Here is a 20705-nt window from a genome sequence, read left to right as displayed (position 1 = left end):
TGATGACTGTTGAGTTCTAGCGCAGTTTTGCCACTGAGTGCTGGTTACTAGACTTTTCTGAATCTTTGCTTTCTTAATTGGTAAACATGTTTCGACTCCTCAAGAATTCCATGCCTTCTTATGAAACCTATTGAGGTTTTCAGAGTGATTACAAATGGGAAATGGTCCACGTTTTAAATACAGGTCATGAAGAAATTTAGTTCTTTTAAAAAGTTAGATGAGTGTCAAGTATGTGTTATAATGAGAACTATAGGTTAGTTTCTGTCTGCATGATCACATTTTTAATATGCTGTAATCTTCTAAAACAGTAATTAGGGACCAAATTCTGCTATCTTATCTTTTGGAAGGGATTGGTCCCTGTCTGCCAGGATCATTAATCTTGCATTCCCTCCTGTCTGAATTCCTAGCCTCTCCAGCTGGCAGTGGGTGTAGGATACAGCTGGAGCTCCTTGGCCAGTAGGCTTGAGTGCTTACTGTCCAGGTGCTATCTGGTGATGAAGCAGGTATATCCTAGGCCTTGGCTGAGCAGTTGACAGTCCTGCCTTTCTCTGAGATCATCGTTGGTGTTGCCAACTTCTCAGCCTGCAAACAACGATCTGGCTTGGGCCTCTGCCTCAGTGTTACTTTTTACTATTCTCCTTTGAAGAGTATAATTCAGTAAGCACCTAAGAGGGGAATACCACAACACCGTTACCAAAAATCTACCTTGACTGCCCACTGTTCTCCAGGTGCATTTCACACATCATTAAAAAAAAAAAAGGTTGACATTTGTATTGAAGTAAATTCAGAGACATGAATGAATAAAAAATGCACAGCTCAACTTTTTACGAAGTGCAACACCAACATATCTAGCCCCCAGATCAAGAAACAGAATCCCAGAACTTCCCTCCAGTCACTATCCCCTAACCCGAGAAACATAACTATTTTGACTTATCATAGATCAGCTTTGCCAGTTTTTGAATTTCATATAAATGGAAAACTGATGTGTTGACTTCTTTTGCCCAGCATACTGTTTTGCACGTCATTTCTAATTCTTACAACTTGTAAGGCAGAGGTTATTGTCTCCATTTTGCAGAGGAAACTAAGGCTTGTTAACAATAGCGAGCTCCATGATTTGAAGCTGATGGTGTCCCAAGCCCCAGCTCTTTATTAATGCATGCCCACTCCAACGGGGAGACAGGGGCAAGTGACAGTCATTACTATTCAAGAGGCTGGTGGGCAGACAGACCGAAAACATGTATCCATAATATGTGCCCCAGAGAAGTAGAATCAAAGTTCAAGGAAAGTACCCTGGAATATTTTATTACAGATTGTTAGCTGGGAAAGGACTCATAGAAAAGTCCCTTATTTGAGCTAAAACTTGGAGAATAAGAGTAAGGTTTTGGAAAGCCATTCAGGTTGAAGGAATTATAGGAATACAGACATGGTATCTGCAATAACTTATTGTACTTTGGAGAAAAGTAACCTGTGTGATGAGAATCAAGGGTCTTTGGGGGTGGGGTGGGAGAAGAGGCCGGGAGTGGAGTAGGAGTCTGTGGACAGAGTTAGGAATAAGGACCTTCTTATCCAGGTCAGTATTTACCCAACTTTGTGCTGTAAAACTGCATTGTTGTAAGATGTTTATAGGTTTTTAGATAAAAAAAAAAAAAAAAGTTCTCAGGTCAGATACATTTAGGAGACAGTGGGAAAACAAAGGAAACAGATTAAGAAACTGCAGGACTTGTCAGAGCTTTTATATATTAGTGAGCTTTGTGAATCCTAAAGGGGACTTGGGGTTATGCATGATGTGTTCCCCAGGCTCATTTGATCCCAGAACCATTTTATTACAGAATGTTTCCTACCCCTAGTATTTCATGGAGCACAATATGGAGAGTAGTCTTGAGACTGCCTTTCTGTGGTTGCCGTAAATATTCTATTTATTGCATCTGTTGACTTTCCTTTTGGCAGTTTATTTCATTGCTTGTCTATAATTTTTATTGTGAGGCCATCTTTAGAGGGTGTATGTCTGTTGGAGTCTGGGTTGCCCGGGGCTGTGGAAGCACCCCTATAGGGCAGGAATACTGGTTCAGAAACAGATTTTGTATGACTATTTGTCTTGAGTATCTCCTGTGCCAGCTGAAGAATGTTAGTTCAAATGCCACATCTGTATGTGGTGTGAGCCTGGGCTTTCAATTTTGTGATGTTGAAATTTCTCAGACCACAGGAGGTGGTGAGCTTCCTTACCCCTTCCATAGCAAACTGGTGGAGTTCTTTTACAGTTTACAGCTGGGACAAGATTACCCAAAAGGAACCTGTGGCTGAGATGCTCTATCAGATGGGGCACCAGTTCCAAACCATTAAAGCCTCATATCTGAATTGTATGGGCCTGTGAGCCATTTTGGCCTCAGCTTTCATTCAGCTCCCAGACTTGAATCCTTTTATTTAAAGCACTTGAGAATTTCCCTCTTGCTTTTGAGTTGGCTCAAATCTTGTATCTTTTTGTAATAAGTCATTTTCACATGTTTGGAGCTCTGGGGAAGATTCCTTCCAAGTCAGCTCAGTTTGTCATGTTGCCTGGAAGACATTCTCCATTCCTGTGTCATGCTCCAGTCATTTGTCGGATTAGGGCACTGAAGTAATCTCTCGTCTTGCAGACATTTCTATCAAACCATTGTGTTTCAGTCCTTTTCTTTACCTTTGCAGAATCATAATGTAAGTCTTTTTACTGACTATGGGCAGTAGTGGAAAGCTGAAGAACAATTTCCAGGCAAGGCGATTGTACTGTTTTAGTTTTGTCATCATTTTTGTTTATATGAAGTCAGATATTTGGCAGTATGCTGTAATAGGAAGAGAACCATGCACCCAGTCATTCCTGCTTTGGTTAACTTATTCATTCTCTCAATAAATATTTATTGAATGCTTTCTGTGTGGCAGTGTGTTAGTCACAGGAGAAAGATTGGTGAACAGATAAACACAAGATCCTTGCCTTCATGGAACTTATAATCACACGAGGGAGACAGATTTTATCTCATATGTACACAAATAAATATATAGCTACAAACTGGGAAATGTGTTGGGGAAGAAATGTGTAGGGTGCTGTGAAAGTGTAAAATGAAAGCCAGTAGTTCAAACTGCTGTCCTGTCACCAGTTAGCTGGGTGAGACTGAATTACCACTTTCCCACTCTCAGCCTCACTTTTCCCTTTTGCGAGTGACTCTAGCTGCTTCACAGGGCCCTTGTGGGTCTGAAATGAAGCAACTGCAAGAAAGAGCTTTTATGTGCTCTATAAACTTTAAGATGAAGATATTATCTTTGTGATGATACTGTCAGAAAGATAAGTGCAGCAATGTAGGTTTTCTGGTGTCTGGGGAGCCCTCAGACCAGGAAATATCTCAGCCAGTGATACGCTGGTAAATATTTAGCAACTGGCCTTCCAAAAAAGTTCTAAAAGCCCCAATTTGTTTGCTGATTCATTTGCTAATTTCCATGGTGTAAATATTTCCACCAAGGCTGGTTTCAAATGACCAGTGTGATGTCACAAATGCTGGGTTGGAAAGAAACATGATGAGCTCCAGCTCTAGCACACACACCATGACTCTCGGCTGTCACTGTTGTGTGACAGGGAGATGGGAGTATGGTCAACGTTAACTCTTGGTTATGCTTTGGTTTAAGAAACAACAGAAATCTGACAATCATTCTCGTGTCTAGAAGTGCTGTCTTCTTGATTTAAAATCATGGTAGTGGATTTGGCAAATGCTATTGGCTCAATCCCTGGGAAAGAAAAGGTTACTGAGGGAGGAGGTCCTGGGAGGATGTGGAGGGTGTGGTTAAGATTATAAGTTTAGGAATGTAGCTTCCCAACTCAGCAGTCCTCCATGTTTTCCAATCATTCATGCCTCTGAAGTGCAGTATTACATAATGTTAGGATTTGGATTTTTGGAGTTAGAGGTCCATTCACATCCCAGATACACTACTTCCTGGCAATGAGACCTTGGACAAGTTGCTGACCTCTCTGAGGCTATTTCTTCATCTGTAAAATGTGAACAGTGATACACCCGTAACTGAGTTTTTGGTGGATTAAATGAGATCATGCATATAAAATGCCTAGCACTAATGTTAATATTAGTCCTTCTCAAGTCCTGAGTAACAAATTAGATCTATTTGTAGGAACCTAGTTTTTTCCTCGATGTCATCAAAATTAGCTTCTTTTTCCCCATCCTATGTTTTGCTGAAAATCACCCTCAACTGGACCTTTCCTTTTGTCAAGTCACTACTCTGCCTATTTTAACTTGAGTTCCCTTTCTCGATCCTCAGAACGCATTTTGAAAACGAGTAAATGCCCCAGGGCGCTCCACTTTACTTGCAGGGTACAGGTATAGTCTGGCCTCGCTGCTTGTGTAACTAGAGGGGTGGGGTAGGATGATGGGGTTCATCTGGTGTTCTCTGGCCAGGCTTGTGTTTGCATCAGAAGTATAGTGAGCAGAGGATGATGAAATCGAATTTTCTCTACTTCTTTCCACATAGCAACCTTGTAGCATTTAATAAATTGGTTTTGGAATATGAAGCAGTGAGGAAATTATGCTTTTTCTTTGTTTAAAAGTGAGACCCTAAGTGTGCCTTGTGGCAGCTGATTATTTCATTATGGGACCCATGAAAAGTATTTTCATCTGAGTAGAACCCACCCTGTTCCATGATTGAAGCCACAGGGCCTCCTTAGATTTTATAGACTAGGGGTTAATATACTTTTCCTACCAAGGAGCAGATAGAAAATATTTTAGGTTTTGTGGGCCATAGAGTCTCAATTCAACCCTGCTGTTGTAGTGTGAATGCAACCACAGAAGATACGTAAATGAGTAAGTGTGGCCGTGTTCCAATAAAACTTTATTTACAAAAACAGGTGGCAGGCTAAATGTGGCCTGTGGGCTGTAGTCTACCCACTGCTGCTATAGACGTTTGACAGGCAGCTGAGAACAACTGGTAAGAGTATGAGCACTGGAGTTGGGTTCATGTAGACCTCAGCCCTGCTGCTTTCTGGCTCTGGACTTGGGTGAGTCACTTAATAAGGGGCAAGATTATTTGCTTATTGGGCTCTCATGAGAGTCCAGGGAGACAGTATCTATGAAGAATGGGCTCCTGGCTTTGCACGTGGTGAATACCAACTGCTGTTACTTATTGCCCCCTTGCCTTGACCAGTCCCTTGACAGGTGGGGGGCTGTTGGGAATGATTTTAGGCACATCGAAGGCTAATACTAGTGGGATTTTATTTGTTTGTTTATTTTTAAAGCATGAAGTCTAAATGAACAAAATATGTGGCCTTCTCTAGCTGCTGAGAAGGTCATCGTTGTTGCCGAGTGCTGTGGCTTTCACAGCTGAGTAGGTAAACAGTGCAACTAAGTGGAACCAGTTCAACAAGTCAAGCCAAAAATAAAGATAAGGTTAAATATCGACTTCATTGTACTCAGCTTGCTTTTCAGCTTTTATAACAAAGACTAAACTAGTTGATGGGGAAGGGCGTGATCAGTAATTGCCACCTACTCAAGGACTTGAGGTTCATTCTTCAGGAAAGCTTTCTCCACCAGCCACCTGCTCTGTGCCTAGCATGGTGCTAGGCAGCAGGAGGTGCTGAGACAGAGCGGGTATACTTCTTTTCCCCCAAGAGCGCACAGTCTAATAAAGGGGCGTAGAAGAAATTGTAGATAACCACAGTGCAAGGCAGAATGGGACTGTGGCTGTCCGCCACCTAACCCAGCAAAGCTGGACTTCTTCAGGATCCTTTGCTCTGCTCTCCCCACCCAGGCCTGCTCCAGCCTCCTCCTCCCCAGTCCTGCTCTCTGCCCCAGCATGGGTAGGTTCCACTGCCTCTTTACATTCTTAACTTATTTGACTATTCATTCATCAAAAGGTATTTGCATGTATATTATGTGTCAGCAAATAAAACAAGGTCACTATTCTCATAGATCTTAAGGACTAGAAGAAAAACACAATTATTCACAAAATAATGCTGTGAGAGTGAGGGATATAGCTCTATGAGAGTTAATAATTTTAAATAATGAACGCGATGAGGATTCCCATGGGGTGTGTGTGTGTGTGTGTGTGTGTGTGTGTGTGTGTGTGTGTATTTGTACACATATAGGTTATTTTATATAGAACTGGGAGCAAACAATACATACATACTGGTCTTTTCCTTTTATTCTATTCCATTCTATTCCTTATCTTCCCTTTCTGACTTATTCCTTTCTGATTCCTTGCCCAATTCAAGTATGCCCATCCTGACTTAAGTATATATTTGGGAAATAGGGCCAAGCATTTTAGGGGCAAAGCATCATTAGTATATCAATATACACAAAAATATAATTAAGTTAAGAAAAATCGAAGTCTCACCCCTTCCGGGAGATGTAGTTGTCATTTCGACTTTTTGCCACATTTTAAATATTGTTGTAGTATTTTTCCTTTTCTCTTAGAATTTCTTTTCTTCTTCCCTCCACTTGTTGTTTTGAAAAGTTTTAAACCTGTGGGAGAATTTGAAAGAATGAACATTCATACACTCTTTACCTGGATTCACCAGTTGTTAACATTTTGTCTCATTTGCTTTCTCTCTCTCTCTCTCTGCATATTTAATCTTTTATTTTGCTGAATCATTTGACAGTAAATTGCAGAAACCATGATACTTCACTCCAAAATATTTTGGTTTTCACTTCCTAAGAACAAGGAAGTTCTCTTTTCTAGCCATAAAACCATTACCATACCAAAGAGAGTTAAAACTGATACAATAATATTGTCTAATATTTAGTGGGTATTCAAATTTCCTATTAGTCTCAAAAAAGTCCTTTGTGACTGTTTCTTTTAAATCCATGATCCAGTCAAGGATCATGCATTGCATTTAGTTCTTCTGTCTCTAAATCCCCTTAATCTAGAACTGTTTCCCTGCCCCCCACCTTTTTTTGGTCTTTCATAATATCAAGTTTTGAAGAATCCAGGCTAGCTGTCTTGTAGAATATTCCAAATATGGAGTTGTCTGATTGTTTCCTTGCTATAAGATTCAGGTTAAACATTTTAGGAAGAATATTACATAGAGGACACTTTGTCCTTCCTATTACATCACTATCAAGAATATAATTTGTCCTACAGTGCTAGGTTTGATCTCTTGCTGAAGTGGTATCTGTCAGATTTCTCCATTTGAGGTTCTCCACCCTCCGATGTAATTAATAAGCAATCTGGGAGGTAATACCTTGAGAACTATGAATATCTTGTTCCTCAACAACTTTTTACCCAACGATTTTAGCATCCATGGATGATCTTTGCTGAATCAGATATTACATTGACAGTTGCAAAATTATGTTTCTCCAAATTCTATCATTTCTTCTACTTTTATTAGCTGGCATTTTTCTGTGAAGAAGAGCCCTTCCCATATCTTTTTTTTTAGTATTGTATGGACTCATGTATTCTTTTATTTGTTGTTATCATCCATTGCTATCATTTTTTTTTTAACTAAGAATATTTTAAATTGAGGTATGATTTACACACAGTTAACTGTATAGGTAATAAGTGTACAGTTTGATTAGTTTTGACAAATGCATATGCCTATGTAACTGCCACATATCATTACCATAAAATTTTCCTTTGGCCCCTTCCCAGTCATCACCCCCACCCACTTCCCACCCAAGCAGCACTGTCCGATTTCTTCATTATTCTTTTTGATGTTTAAGTTGCCCCAAATGTTGGCAGTGAAAGCCCCATCCAGTAGGCTCTGTGTCCATTTGTTGTGTACCCCTTAACGTTTGAGCTCTTATTTGCTTTCTGGCACATGGTATTTTGTTTTATTCTTTTTAACACCTGAAAACTTCCCAAGGTATGGATACTAGGTTAGTAATTTCTCCGCTAGTGAACTTTAGGTTGTTTCCTTATTTATCCTGTTACAAAAATGTGCAATAGACATCTTGGAACACGTAGTTGTGCACCACTTTTGTATTTTTGTAGGCTAGAGCTCTCGAAGTGTTATTTTTAGGTCAAAGAATATGCACATTTAAATTTTTGAACTAATATTGCCAAATTCTTCCTTCCCCTCTTAAAAAGCCATGTTAATTAAGTTTCCACAAACAGTGCTAGTTTCCCTGCAACCTTATCAATGTTGAATTTTATCTGTCCGTGTGTATATGGTAGTGCAGAGTTTCAATTTAGACTTATCTTTGAGTAAGGCAAACACCCAAACCATAGATCCTCCTTTTTGGTTCCAAGCTCTTTTTTTTTTTTCTTTCTCAGGCCTGTAGAAAATTTTTATGAGTTTATTTGAGCCAAACTGACAACATATGCTAGGGAGTAAGATCTCAAATGCTCTCTCCAAGCCCAGTTTTGATTTGTATAGAAATGAATTCTGACCTCAAAGGAGAGATTAAATCTATGGAGAAATTTTTGCAATTCATCATTACCATCAACTGTTGGCAGAGGATATTCTTAATTGTTTTTATTCTGCATTAACCGAACATGGGAGAGGTAAATGAAAAGAAGGGTGTGTGTGAGGGGGATGATGACGTTGCCCTTGCAGCTTCTGGTCCTCTTGAGCATTCTTTATAAAATTTGTTTCAGAATTATTGCTCTGTATTTCTACTCTTAAATAACTACTGGAACTGATTTTTATTTTGCAATGAACCTGAAGATTCTACATTTGGGATCACAGGTTTATTATAACGTGTGTGTGTGATTACTCTCTCACAGCAGCTAGTAAACAAAGACTTTCTATTTTTGTTTCATTTTAAATATTGGACTTTAAATATTGTGGATAACTTTTAACTTTTTTTCCTTTTTTTCAAGTTGAGAAAGTTGTTTGAAAGCTGTCGTCTCTTTGGTGAAGTTATCTGTGTTGATTTTCTTTATAGGTATTTGAAGCTGTGATTTCCTGGATTAATTATGAGAAAGAAACCCGTTTAGAGCACATGGCAAAACTGATGGAACATGTCCGTCTCCCTCTTCTACCTAGGGATTACCTAGTCCAGGTGAGTCCTGTGTGAAGAACTAAGGCGTTCCCTACTTCCCCAGGCCTCTAGGAGTAGCAGTGGGCAACCTTGGTTGTATGGAATGGTTGAGGCATTTTCTGGGTTGTAGGGGTTGTGGGCATCACCTCACTGGGTTAAGTGTGAGGTGTGGTACTGTAAGGCTTGCGTTGGTTTGAGAATAAGACACTTAGGTTTCAGTCCCTGCTCTATTGCTTGTTAGTTTGGAGTTTTTATTTAACCTCTTAAAGGCTCAGTTTATTCTTCCATAGAAGGGAAATTATAATAGAGGCCAGCAGGCCAGCAGGGTTGTTGTGGGGGCCAAAGGTGTTGTAAATCTGTAAGTCAGCTGTTCAGCACGGAGCAGGGCAAAGCAAATGTTTGATAATAGCTGCTTTTATTGTTGAGGACCAAGCAAGAAGGGTCATGTCTAAAGTGTTGCCATGTTCCCTTTTTGCCTCAGTTTTAGGCAACTTGGAGTCCACTTCAGGAGTGTATAAACCAATTCCTCACAGTGCCTGGAATGCATATTTCATCTACTTCTGAAAACATGGTGCCACATGTTTTCTCATTCAATCCTTATAATAACCCTGTGAGCAGAGATTTTAACCCCATTTTTATAAATTTGGGCCTTGAGGCTTATGGAGGTTGGGATTTATCTGGAGTCACCAGCTGGTAAGAGACAGGGTCAGGATCCAAATAGAAGTATGTATGGCTCTAAAGCACATACCTTGCACTAAGCAGGCTGCCATCTTTGATACGCTCTCTTCTGTTTATCTATTACATGACTTATTTTGTACAGTTAAATGACGTTACATACTCTTACAAGCATGCAGAGATTAAAACTTAAATACATTAACAAAACAAAGCACTGAGGCAGTAGACCAGCCCTTAGCTGTCCCTGGAAAGTTTCTGGAAGAAATGGAAAGAGCAAAGGAAAGATAAGAAGAGGCTCAGCAGCCCTTCAGCTTAGCTCTGTCACTTGCCAGCCATCTAACACTGGGCAAATTCTCAATCTTTCTAAACCTCAGTCTTCTCATCTGATAAACCTCAGTCTTCTCATCTGCCTGTATAGGATTGTTTGGGGATAGAATGAGATAATCCATGTAAAGCCTGTAACCCAGTGTTCAGTGACTCTAGCTGATATTAACTACTGTTGTCACAACCACTGCGACTATTGGTAATAGAGGAGACAATGTCCTCACAAGCACTTGTAAAGACTTCAGCTCGTGACACTGCTATCTATAGGCCAAGGGGTTAGAGAAAAGTTCTCTGAATCTCTGAACCTCAGAGATTCAGAGATTCTTCTCAGGTGCCGAGCCCTGCAATTTGCTCTTTGAATGGTACCCACTGCCACCTAGTGGCAGCATATCCTTCGTCTAGAAAAAAATTCCCTAAGCGGAGGGACTGAACCAGTCAGAGCTCCCAGTGTCAGAGTCTGACCTCCCACTGTCCAAGGAGAAACTGATCAAAGGTAGAGGTGGCCGTCTGGCCTCCAGCACAGTCTCGGTTCCACGGGAGGGACGGCCGCCTGTGGACCTGTGTTCCAGGGAAAGTTAAAGGGGCCTGAGAGACCCCTAGTCACAACCTCCATCAGATGTCTACAGCCAAAACTTAACAAAGACTTTAGAAAATAGTTCCTGGGTTATTATGACAAAGTAGGGTTTAGATCTGAAGACAAAGGGGGTCAGAGGCAATGGGCCTAAGAACTGTTGTGGGAGACCCTTTTTTTAAAAAGGGCTTTTTTTAGGCATTTCTCTTTCCCTTTTAAAAAAAGATCCTTTTAGAACATGTCTGGAAGAGGATATTTTGTTAACACTTATTTGACCTTGAAACTTAAAATTAGTATAACCCACTGGGGATGGCTGATGTAGAGGAGAAGGAGGAGGAGAAAGGGAAAGCTCCAGACAGACTTGTACCAACAATGTCAGACTTCTAGGGGAGGTGTTTCCTTGTTTTTGTTTTTGTTTTCCCCAATAGTTAATATTTATTAGGTTTTTATTAAATGTTTAAAAATATTGTACTAAGTGTGTAACTTGCTATATTGTAAAAATAATTTTTATTATGATAAAATAGATGACATAAACTAGCATTTTAAGTGGTATTTATTGCATTCACCCTGCTGTACAACCATCACCATATCTATTTCTAAAACTTTTTCATCACCCCAAATTTAAACTCTGCACCCACGAAGCATTAACTTTCTAGGGGAGCTTTTCATTCAAGCTTGAATGAGTTCTTTGGGAGAAGTAGCTGTTCATGCATTTCTCTTTCCTCCTAAGCTTTTTTAGAGATCCTCTCTCATCCTGTGAATTTTTTTTAACTGACCCTAAGTTTATCATTTGTTCCAATCTGGCTCAGTCCCTCAGTGGGAGAGTAAAAAAACCTTCTGAGAAACAGTGTTCTTGGGAGTATTCTTGAGAATTATCTCTGGGAGAGGTGGCAGAGGCCCTATCTCACCAATTCTTCTTTCTCTGCTAGCTTCAATGCTGCCCAGTAGATGACGGCCTTGGCCACATTTTCATTCCCAGTTACAGGCAGGGACCCAGGAGAGGCTCAGCTAGGCCTTATGCTTGACCAGCTTGAGGGCTGAGATAGTTGAGGTGTGGACGCCCTTCTCATTCTCTAACTGGACTTGAGCACCCCAGTGTCAGAACCTTTGTCTTGTTCAACATTTCCTTCCTGGTGTCCAGCACTGGGCTACCTAACCAGGAGACATTCAGTCAGTGTTAGCTGTTGAATGGAATTGACCTTTCCCAACAGATCCCAAACACTTCAGCAAAGAAAATGTAAAGCGGCCTCCAGAGACCATACCACTCCTTACAGATATGCCACATAGCAATCTGACCTGGACCAAAGAGTGGAGATTTGAGAGAGCACCAGAATGTTTCATCCTTGGCCTTGCTCAGGAAACATTTAGGTTTATACTTGTTGAACTTCTGCTTAGATCCATAGCTCTGGAATAAGAGGTGAAGAAGCCATAGTCCCAGCTTAGATGGAGTCCAAGGTGAAGTCAGTAGGTGGGACTTTTGTGCAGGACATTTTTTCTTATCTGATATCACTCCTCTGTTAGAGAGTGCCTCACTGGCTAGTTTTCTCCCTGAGGATTTCACTTAAGAATATGGATATGAGTTCTTCTTGACTGTCACGTTGTTTTATTTCATACCTCTTCCTTTATTTTTTCTCCCTTTCCCCCTCTCAAATGTCTGACCAAAACATTATAGTGCATTCAAACTAGGAGGAATGTGGGAAAAGGCTTTCAGGACAACTAATTGTCTTCATTTTCATAATCTCATTTAAGCCTCAAAACCAGCAAACAAACACACAATCAGTGAGGTCGTAGGCAACTTTAATATGCCCATTTTACAAATGAGAAAATTGAGAAGCACAGGAATTAAGAGCTGGGGTTTGTATCCCTGTCTGTTTGATGCCAGAGTTTAATCACTTACTCCACAGAGCTTTTGAAATGCAAGAGGTGAGCACCAAGTCGTAACCCTGTGGACCTTTCTCTTGAGGTCTGAGATGGTGCGGTGTGGGAATGAATGAGTGCCAGAGTGCAAGAATGACTCAGCCTAGGGTGGCAAATGTGGTTGAGCTCTACTCCTGGATCACCTGTGGGTTATTACCTCTAGACGGTTGAAGAAGAAGCTTTGATAAAGAATAACAATACCTGTAAGGACTTCCTCATCGAAGCTATGAAATACCATCTGCTTCCTCTGGATCAGAGGCTCTTGATTAAGAACCCAAGGACCAAGCCCAGGACTCCAGTCAGTCTGCCCAAGGTAAGCCCCAGCCCAGTCACTGCCAGGAGTCGGGACTGTCCTGGGAAACTGGCCTTCCACTCCTGCCTTCAAGTCTTTCCTCACCCATGGCTGCCCTGCATCTTGGTTGCATTTCGACCTAAGAGATGGAGTCTGCTGGTTCCTCCTGAATCTGCTGGTACCTGTCTCTTCCAGGCTCTTCCTTTCTTAAGAGTTTCAAGGTAACCTCCAGTGTCACCAGGGAGGATTGAGAGTAATTGAGAGCTCTTCTCTCTCCCCTTCTTGTTTCACACCATAGTTTGGGCCGTATTGCTATTGGAAGCAGAAGAATGGCTCATGACTTAGTGATGGCCATAACAGTCCTCTTTCTAGGCCATTCTTTGAGTCAGAATAATCCTAGTTTGGTTCCTTCCCTCATCATAGAGCCATAAAGGACAATTAAGGCTGCTGGAGGAGAGAAGGGTCCTTAAGGATTCTGACAGGTAATGAAGAAGGGAACAGAAATGAGGGGAAATGAGACCTTGTGAGGGTGCAGCCAGGGGAAGGGAAGGACGAGAGTAGGTGACTCCATGATCAAGAGTCTGTGCTGGTTACTGATTGCTTTGGTTCCCTGCAAGTCCCCTCTCCTCTCTGGTCCTCAGGTGCCTCATCTGCAGAATGAAAGATGCTGCACTAGATGATCTAAGTCCTTTCTGGTTTGGCATTCAAGTAGTCTTTCTAGGATTGTAACATACAGCTGTGTGTGGGAAGGTTCCAGCCAACCCAGGAGGAAAAGTGGGAGGAGAGGAGTGAGTCGTGCTGGCTCATCGACTGCACAGTAGGCAGCATCAGGGAATTATTTAGGCCCTTGCTTTGTCCTCCTCTTTCACATTCGGCTGGCTGCCACATCCCTCACTTGCTGCTTCCAGGAAGGGTTTCAAGGGGCTAGAGAAGCATGTTGTTCAAGACCAGATGTTTGGATTCTCTGAGGTTTGCAGTTCCTTCACTTTGCTCTGTGACCCTGAGTCATGGCGAATATAGTGGTTGTAATGTGAATGAATGTTATAAATGTCCCAGATAATAACACAAGCACCTGATGTTTACATGTGCCAAACAGTTAGCTGAAGGTATCACATGTCTATCTTATTTCATCCTCTCAGCAACCCTATACAGTAGAGGCAGTTATCCTATTTCTACAACAAGGAAACAAGTTCAGAGAGATTAAGTGACTTGGCCAAGGTCAACACAGCTAATAAGGTGGAACCAATGTTTGACTTGAATCTTTCTCACCCTTCAAACCTGTTCTCTGAACCCTTGCCTTCCTGCACCTTGCTTTACTTTTGCAAACCTTAGAGTATGTACTTACCTGTCTGCCTCCTGTTGCCTAGTGCTGGTTTGAAGGGGCAGCCACAGGGCAAGGGTCTTGGTCTTGGCCTTGGCCATTTGCCATACTGCATGTTGACAGCCTTTTGTTTTATTTTGTTGAAATATCGTACTGAAACTTGATAATTTTCAAAAATGAAAATAACAGTTTTCTTTAGTTTTAAAAATATGTGCTCATCGTAGATTTTTAAAAGAACACTACAGTTTTGAAATAAAGCAAAAAATCACCTGAAATTCCTCTACCCAAGGGCTATCACTGCAGTCATTTTGGTAAATTTTCTTTCCAGACATACCTTTGTGCATTTATTCACAAATAGATAAAAATGAACACTTTTAGATAAATGGAATCTTGCTATACAGATTGAAATCGTTTTTTCCTCCTACTTAACCATATGCTACAGACTGCTTTCAATGTTTCCAGTATAGTTAAATTGTAGTAGGTACATGGTATTTAATTATATTTATGTACTGTTATTTATTTAACTGTCCTCTGTTGGTAGATTTGCAATAATTTCCATTTTTTAATTATAAACATTTCCACGTCAAACATCCTTTAAAAGGTGGCATCTTATTTTAGTTTGCATTTCTTTAAGTGTGAATGAGATTAATCTTGGTTTTATATAATTAATGGCATTTATATTTCTTTTTTTGAATTCTCTGTTCATGTTCTTTTGGATTATACATTTTTTTATCAAGAGTTTATAAGGGCTCTTTTTATGTTAAAGAGGTTAGGCCTTTGTATTTAAAAATATATATATATTTTCAGTTTGCAATTTGCCTCAAAACTTAGGACATTTTTTTGAATCCCCCAAAACAATTTTTTAAATTGTCAAATTGATCTATTTTTTGCTTTATAGTTTCGGTTTTGCATCATGCTTAGAAATGGTTTGTCTGAGATTAAAAAAAAGTTTTCTTTAAGTACTTCTATGATTTCTGTTTTATATTAGAATCTTTAGTACACTTAGAATTTATTTTGCTATAGAGAGAGAGTAGGAATCCAGCTTTATTAGTGTTGCAAGACTTGAGCCTCAAAGTTATTTTATTAAATAATTTCCCACTCTCCCATCGACTTGAATACCACACGCATTATGATCTAAATTTCCACAAACTTGTGTCTAGAGATTATTGATTCTAAGATGCACTGTTATTTTATATGGAGGAGGCTTTTTCCATCCCTGATTTTCTGCTGGCCTCATTGAATGTCTTTGTGACTTTTCTTTTTGGAAACTGAAGTTCTTATCCTATGTGATATCACGTTAATGATATCTTTTCCTGAGAAGTGTATTCTGTAGCTAAGGAAATGGTGCAGAGCTGGCCCAGTTTCTTTGTGTGGAGACAATACCTAGTGACCTCTCCTTTTCTAGACTCCACATCTACCTTTTGACACATATACCCACAAACAGTTTTAAAAATCAAAGCCAAGTTTATATCTGAGCCTGGGCTAAGCATACTGAGACCAGCCTCCACCTCCCCCTCCCCACTCCCCGGATATTGACTGTATAGTAGAGAAAAATCTGCTCCTTGTTTCAGGAGGTCAAAGTTGTCCTCCTGTGGCCTTTACTCTTTAGGAACCATTTATTTTCAGAAGGAAAATGTTTTAGATTTCTGGGCACATTGCTTTCTGCAAGCAACTGAGACCAGGACTTCCTTTGCATCTGTTGAAGGATTTAAAGAAAAAGGCATTGCTGCTCTTTGCCTTATTGTTCCCCTGACTTTAATCCTTGAATGGTTTAAAGTTAGGTTGTCAAACTCTATTCCTGTCACCATTGTTTGAGCACTTAAATTAATGAGGGGGATCCCCACTGTCAGTTTGAGGAATGGGGTACGCTGAAGGAAACTATAGCTTTGAGAATTATCAGATTGTACATGATTTTATTATCACTATAATTGGTCAATACTATTCATGTCTGTACTTTACAGAGTTTACTCAGAGAGGATGTTACTTGTGCAGTTACCTAGTAAGTGCAGAGCTAGGATTTGAACCAAAGTCTATTCCACTCTAGAGTCAGTGTGTGCTTTTTGTTTTTGTACCAAATTGCCTCCCAGGGACAAGTTTTCAGGTTTTGGGGGCAAATGAAAAAGATTCTTTTCCTTCTTTTCTTTTTTTAATTTTAAAACCTCCTTTAATTAAAATATAGCATCCCATTCATTTTAATAGATGTATTTCTAATATATTTACTTTTTTTTTTTAAATGGAGACTATATTTTTTGAGCAGTTTTAGGTTCATAGAAAAATTGAGAGGAAGGTACAGAGATTTCTCGAACACCTCTGTCCTGACATGGATAGCTTCTCCTCATTATCAACATCCCATATTATTTTCTTTTAAATGCTGATTTATCAGGTATAATAATTTATGCACAGTAAAATTCACTTTTTAGAGATGCAAATTGGTGAACTTTGACAAATGCATAGTCATGTAACCACCATCCTAATCAAAATATAGAATATTTTAATCACTCTAAAAACTCGCCTTGTGCTGCTTTGTAGACAAGCCCCTTCTTTCATCTCCCAGCCCATGACAACGATTTCTGTCCTTGTACTTTTATCTTTTCTAGAATGTCATATAAATGAAATCATGGCGTATGTAGTCTTTTGAACTTGCTAGCTTTCTTTTAGCATAATGCTTTTGAGATTCTCCATGGTTTTGCATGTATCAGGAGTTCATTTCTTTTATTGCTAAGTAATATTCCCTTGTATGGATGTACTGTAATATGTTTATCCATTTACCAGTTGATGAACATTTGGATGTGCAGTTTTTAGCTATTACAAATAAAGCTGCTTTGAATATTCACTAACAGATCTTTGTGTGAACATATATTTTAATTTCTCTTGGGTAATACCTTGGAGTAGGATTGCTGGGTTGTATGGTAAGTATATGTTTAACTTTATAAAAAATTGCTAAGCTGTTTTTCAAAATGGCTGTACCATTATGCACTTTTATTAGCATTTCCATCCAATTACTCTATAGTCTTTCCATTACTTGTATTAACTATTTTTTAAAATTTTGGTTATTCTAGTATGCATATAGTGGTATCTCACTGTAGTTTTAATTTGCATTTCTCTAATTACTAATGATGTTGAACATCTTTTCATATGCTTCTTATTTGCCATCTGTATATCTTCTTTGGTAAAGTCTCATTTTAAATCTTTTCTCCATTTTAAAACGGGTTATTTTTATTGAGTTTTAAGAACTCTTTATGTATTATAGATACAAGTCTTTTATCAGATATATATTTTGCAAATATTTTCTTCCAACCTGTGTCTTATCTTTTTATTTTCTTATCAGTATCTTTGGAAGAGCAGAAGATTTTGATTTTATCATTTTTTTTCTGTTTTGACTTACGATTTATAATTTAAACCTATCTAAAAATCTGCCTAATCTAAGATCACAAAGATTTTCTCTTATGCTTTCTTCTCAAAATTTGAAAGTTTTAGGTTTTACATTTAGGTCTATGATCTTTTTTGAGATTTAAAAAAATGCATGATGTGTGAAGTAAGGGGTCAGGGTTCGTTTATTGCATTTGAATATCCAGTTTTTCCACAGCATTTATTGGAAAGATTCTCCTTCATTGAATTACTTTGGTACCTTTATTGTAAATAATTGACTTGTATGTGTTGGTCTCTTTCTGTACTTTATGCTGTCCTTTTAATTGATTTGTCTGTCTTTACAGCAGTATCAGTTTGCTTTGATTATTAGCTTTATAATATAATAGATCTTGAAATCAGGTAGTGTGAGTCCTCCAATTTTGTTCTTCAAAGTTGTTTTGCTATTTTAAGTTATTTGCATGTCTATATAAGTTTTAGAATCAGCTTACCTATTTCTACAGGAAAGCCTTGTGGGGCTTTTGGTAGGGATTGTGTTGAATTGTTATATCAATTAGGGAGGGTTGACGTACTAGCAATACTAAATCATCTGATCCATGAACACAGTATATATCTCCATTTATTTAGGTCTTCTCTAATTTCTCTTAGCAATATTTTAGAGTTTTCAATGTATGGGTCTTGAATGTTTTTTGTTAGATTTATCCCTAGGTATTTCATCATTTTTGATGCTATTATAAATGTTTTCTTTTAAAATTCCAATTTCTAGTAGTTTACTGCTAGTATGTAGAAACTTAATTGATGAGAAAGCTTATTTAATGGAGGAGAGGTCAGATTGGTGATGGCTTCATGGGTTTCTGAAAAACATGGATAGGAGATTAGTGAGGGCCCCAGGCTGACACTTCAGAGAGGTACTTAGGGTTCTCTTCTAGAGTGTTAGCGCCTCTACTGTCTAGTTCCATGATGGCAGGAATTATTCATTTTTGTCCTTGGCACAGAACCCGGAGTCTAATACAGGGTGGGTGATAGTAAAAGTTTTCATTAGTGAAAGAGATACATTTTTAAAGAAGAAATAACCTCATGGAGATTTAACACTGACCATTTCTGTTACCCCTAGTTGATTTCCAATGCTTTTTAGCATTTATACATGTGTTTTTGCATGGTTGTAGTGAGGACTTATGTCCTACTTCATATCCTCTTTTGATCACTAATGTAGATTGACCCTAGAACATTCGGTTCAGCCTACAAGTCTAGTACCGAAAGAGTACAGTTGTTCCTGAGGGATAGATGGGTTGTAAAATACTTAAATTAAAACAACAACACTGGCAATAAACTATAAACTATCATGCATGCATTAACTCATTAATTTCTTAATTCACTCATCCCACACACTTCCATTGAGTCGACCAAGTGCCAGAGACTGTGTTAGGTGCCGGAGCCACAAAGACTTACATGAGATGGTCCCTTGTGCAAGGTGCTCCAGACTGGGCAGACGGGAGACAGATATGAAAAGATAGTTACAATGAACTGTGTAAGTGCTACAATGGAGATATGGGCAAGATACTCTAGGAGCATGGAGAGGGGCAAGGAGTCAGGGAAGCTTTCTGCAGGAGCTGAGGCCTGAGCTGCCTCCAAGGTCAAATGCAAGTTGTTTTTGAGAGGGAACACCCCAAAAGTGGCTTACCTGACTGCAGGAAAGGACTGGCTCACACCATCTCATGGTCCTTTAAGTAATTTGTACTTTGTGCTTTGTTGCTTCCCTGGGTCATCGTCCTTATTACCAAAGGCATTGATGACGATACAAGCAGGATTGTTTAAACACAGCTTCTTTGTGTTTTAGGCAAAGCACTTTATATACATTATTTTATTTTATCTTCATAACAACTCTGGAAATACTAATGTAGGAGAAAACTGAGATTCAGTGAGATTGAATTACCCACCTAGGGTTTCACAGCTAAATGGCAACACGAGGGCTTGGATCCTGGTCTGACCAACTCAAAGCCTATGCTTTTGAGCACTGCACAGTACTAACCCCACAATGATGATAATAGCAGATTGCAGCTGCTGAGCACTTAGCCATATGCCAAGTACTGGGCTAAGTGATTTACATTTACTGCCTCATAGGATTTTCAGAATTGTAATTGTCTCCATTTTACACATGAGGAAATTAGATCTTGGGTTATGTCACCTATTTATTATGTATTAGTTACAAATTTCTGCATTACGAACTACCCTAACCTTCGTGACTTAATGCAACAAATGTTTATTATCTCACAGTTTTTGTGGGCAAGAGCCCCAGAGTGGCTTAGTGGGTTGTTCTGGTGCAGAGCCTCTCATAAAATTGTAATCAAGCTGTTGGTTGGGGCTGCAGTCAAATCTAGGCTCGTTTAGGGAGGATCTGATTCTAAGCTCATTCTCATGATTGCTTGTAGGACTTGGTTCCTCACCCTATGGCCTCTCCATAAGCCACTTGAGTGTCTTCATGACATGATAGCTAGCTTCCCCCAGGGAAGTCATTCTACAGCAAGAGAACAAGAGAGCATGGCTAAGACATAAGCTGTAGACTTTTTGTAACCTACTTTCAAAGTGATGTTCCATCATCACTTATGCAGTATTTTATTTGCTAGGTGCAAGTCAGTAAGTCTAGACCACATTCAAAGGGATGGGAATTAAGTTACATGTCTTGAATGAAGTAGTATCAAAGAATGTGTGATGTATCTTTAAATCACAGCTAGTAAATAGCCAAACTGAGATTTAAGCCAAGGATGGCTGACTCCAGACCCTGTGCTTTTAACTATTGTATTATACTGCTTCCAAATTTCACAAAAGCATTTTACCTCAGTACTATGCGGGAAGAGCCCAATTCCTGCCCTCTGGGGACTTTTAATTTTAAGAGGTCCTTTTGAGAAAGTAAGATGGAAATGTTTAAGTAGCTAAATAAGTGGAGGAAGAGGAGAAGTTGAGAGATAATTGGCCTAGTTAGAGGAGGAGCCACAGGAATTCCAAGGGCAGGCTCGTTTGGACTTTCATGAATTCAGCCCAGATAGGCTTGCTAACAGAGCCGACTTTAAGAAACAAAGTGGTGGAGAGAGGTTTGCCCTGTTTTCAGCAATTGTCAGCAGTGAATGTATTTGCCAACCGGTCCCCCTCCCTGAAAGAAATAGGACTTTGCCTTGAGATAGCTGGCTGTTTTTTCTGAGCTGTATATGCATGGCTCATACTAACACATTCAAGCCGGAACAGCTAATAGCATCATCCCACACATTCAACGCCCAGCACTTTCCCAGAGGCTGC

The 20705-nt window shown here is 39.5% G+C and overlaps 1 protein-coding gene across 29 annotated transcripts in view; it reads left to right on the top strand.

Moving 5' to 3' along the window:
- Nucleotides 1-20705, top strand: part of KLHL3 (kelch like family member 3) — a 233262-nt gene that overhangs the window by 186705 nt on the left and 25852 nt on the right. For all 29 annotated transcript variants that reach the window (XR_002780908.1, XM_023531950.1, XM_023531951.1 and 26 more), the window contains 2 exons: nt 8853-8969; nt 12599-12748. Coding sequence is in view for 28 of the 29 variants with exons in the window: in XM_023531950.1 (XP_023387718.1) it covers nt 8853-8969; nt 12599-12748 (267 nt within the window). In the remaining variant the exon portion in view is untranslated. The remainder of the gene's footprint in view (nt 1-8852; nt 8970-12598; nt 12749-20705) is intronic.

Source organism: Pteropus vampyrus, unplaced genomic scaffold, assembly GCF_000151845.1.
Source record: "Pteropus vampyrus isolate Shadow unplaced genomic scaffold, Pvam_2.0 Scaffold74, whole genome shotgun sequence".
Lineage (NCBI taxonomy): Eukaryota > Metazoa > Chordata > Mammalia > Chiroptera > Pteropodidae > Pteropus > Pteropus vampyrus.
The sequence above is the reverse complement of the archived record's forward strand: the minus strand, read 5'-3'. Positions and strand labels throughout refer to the sequence as shown.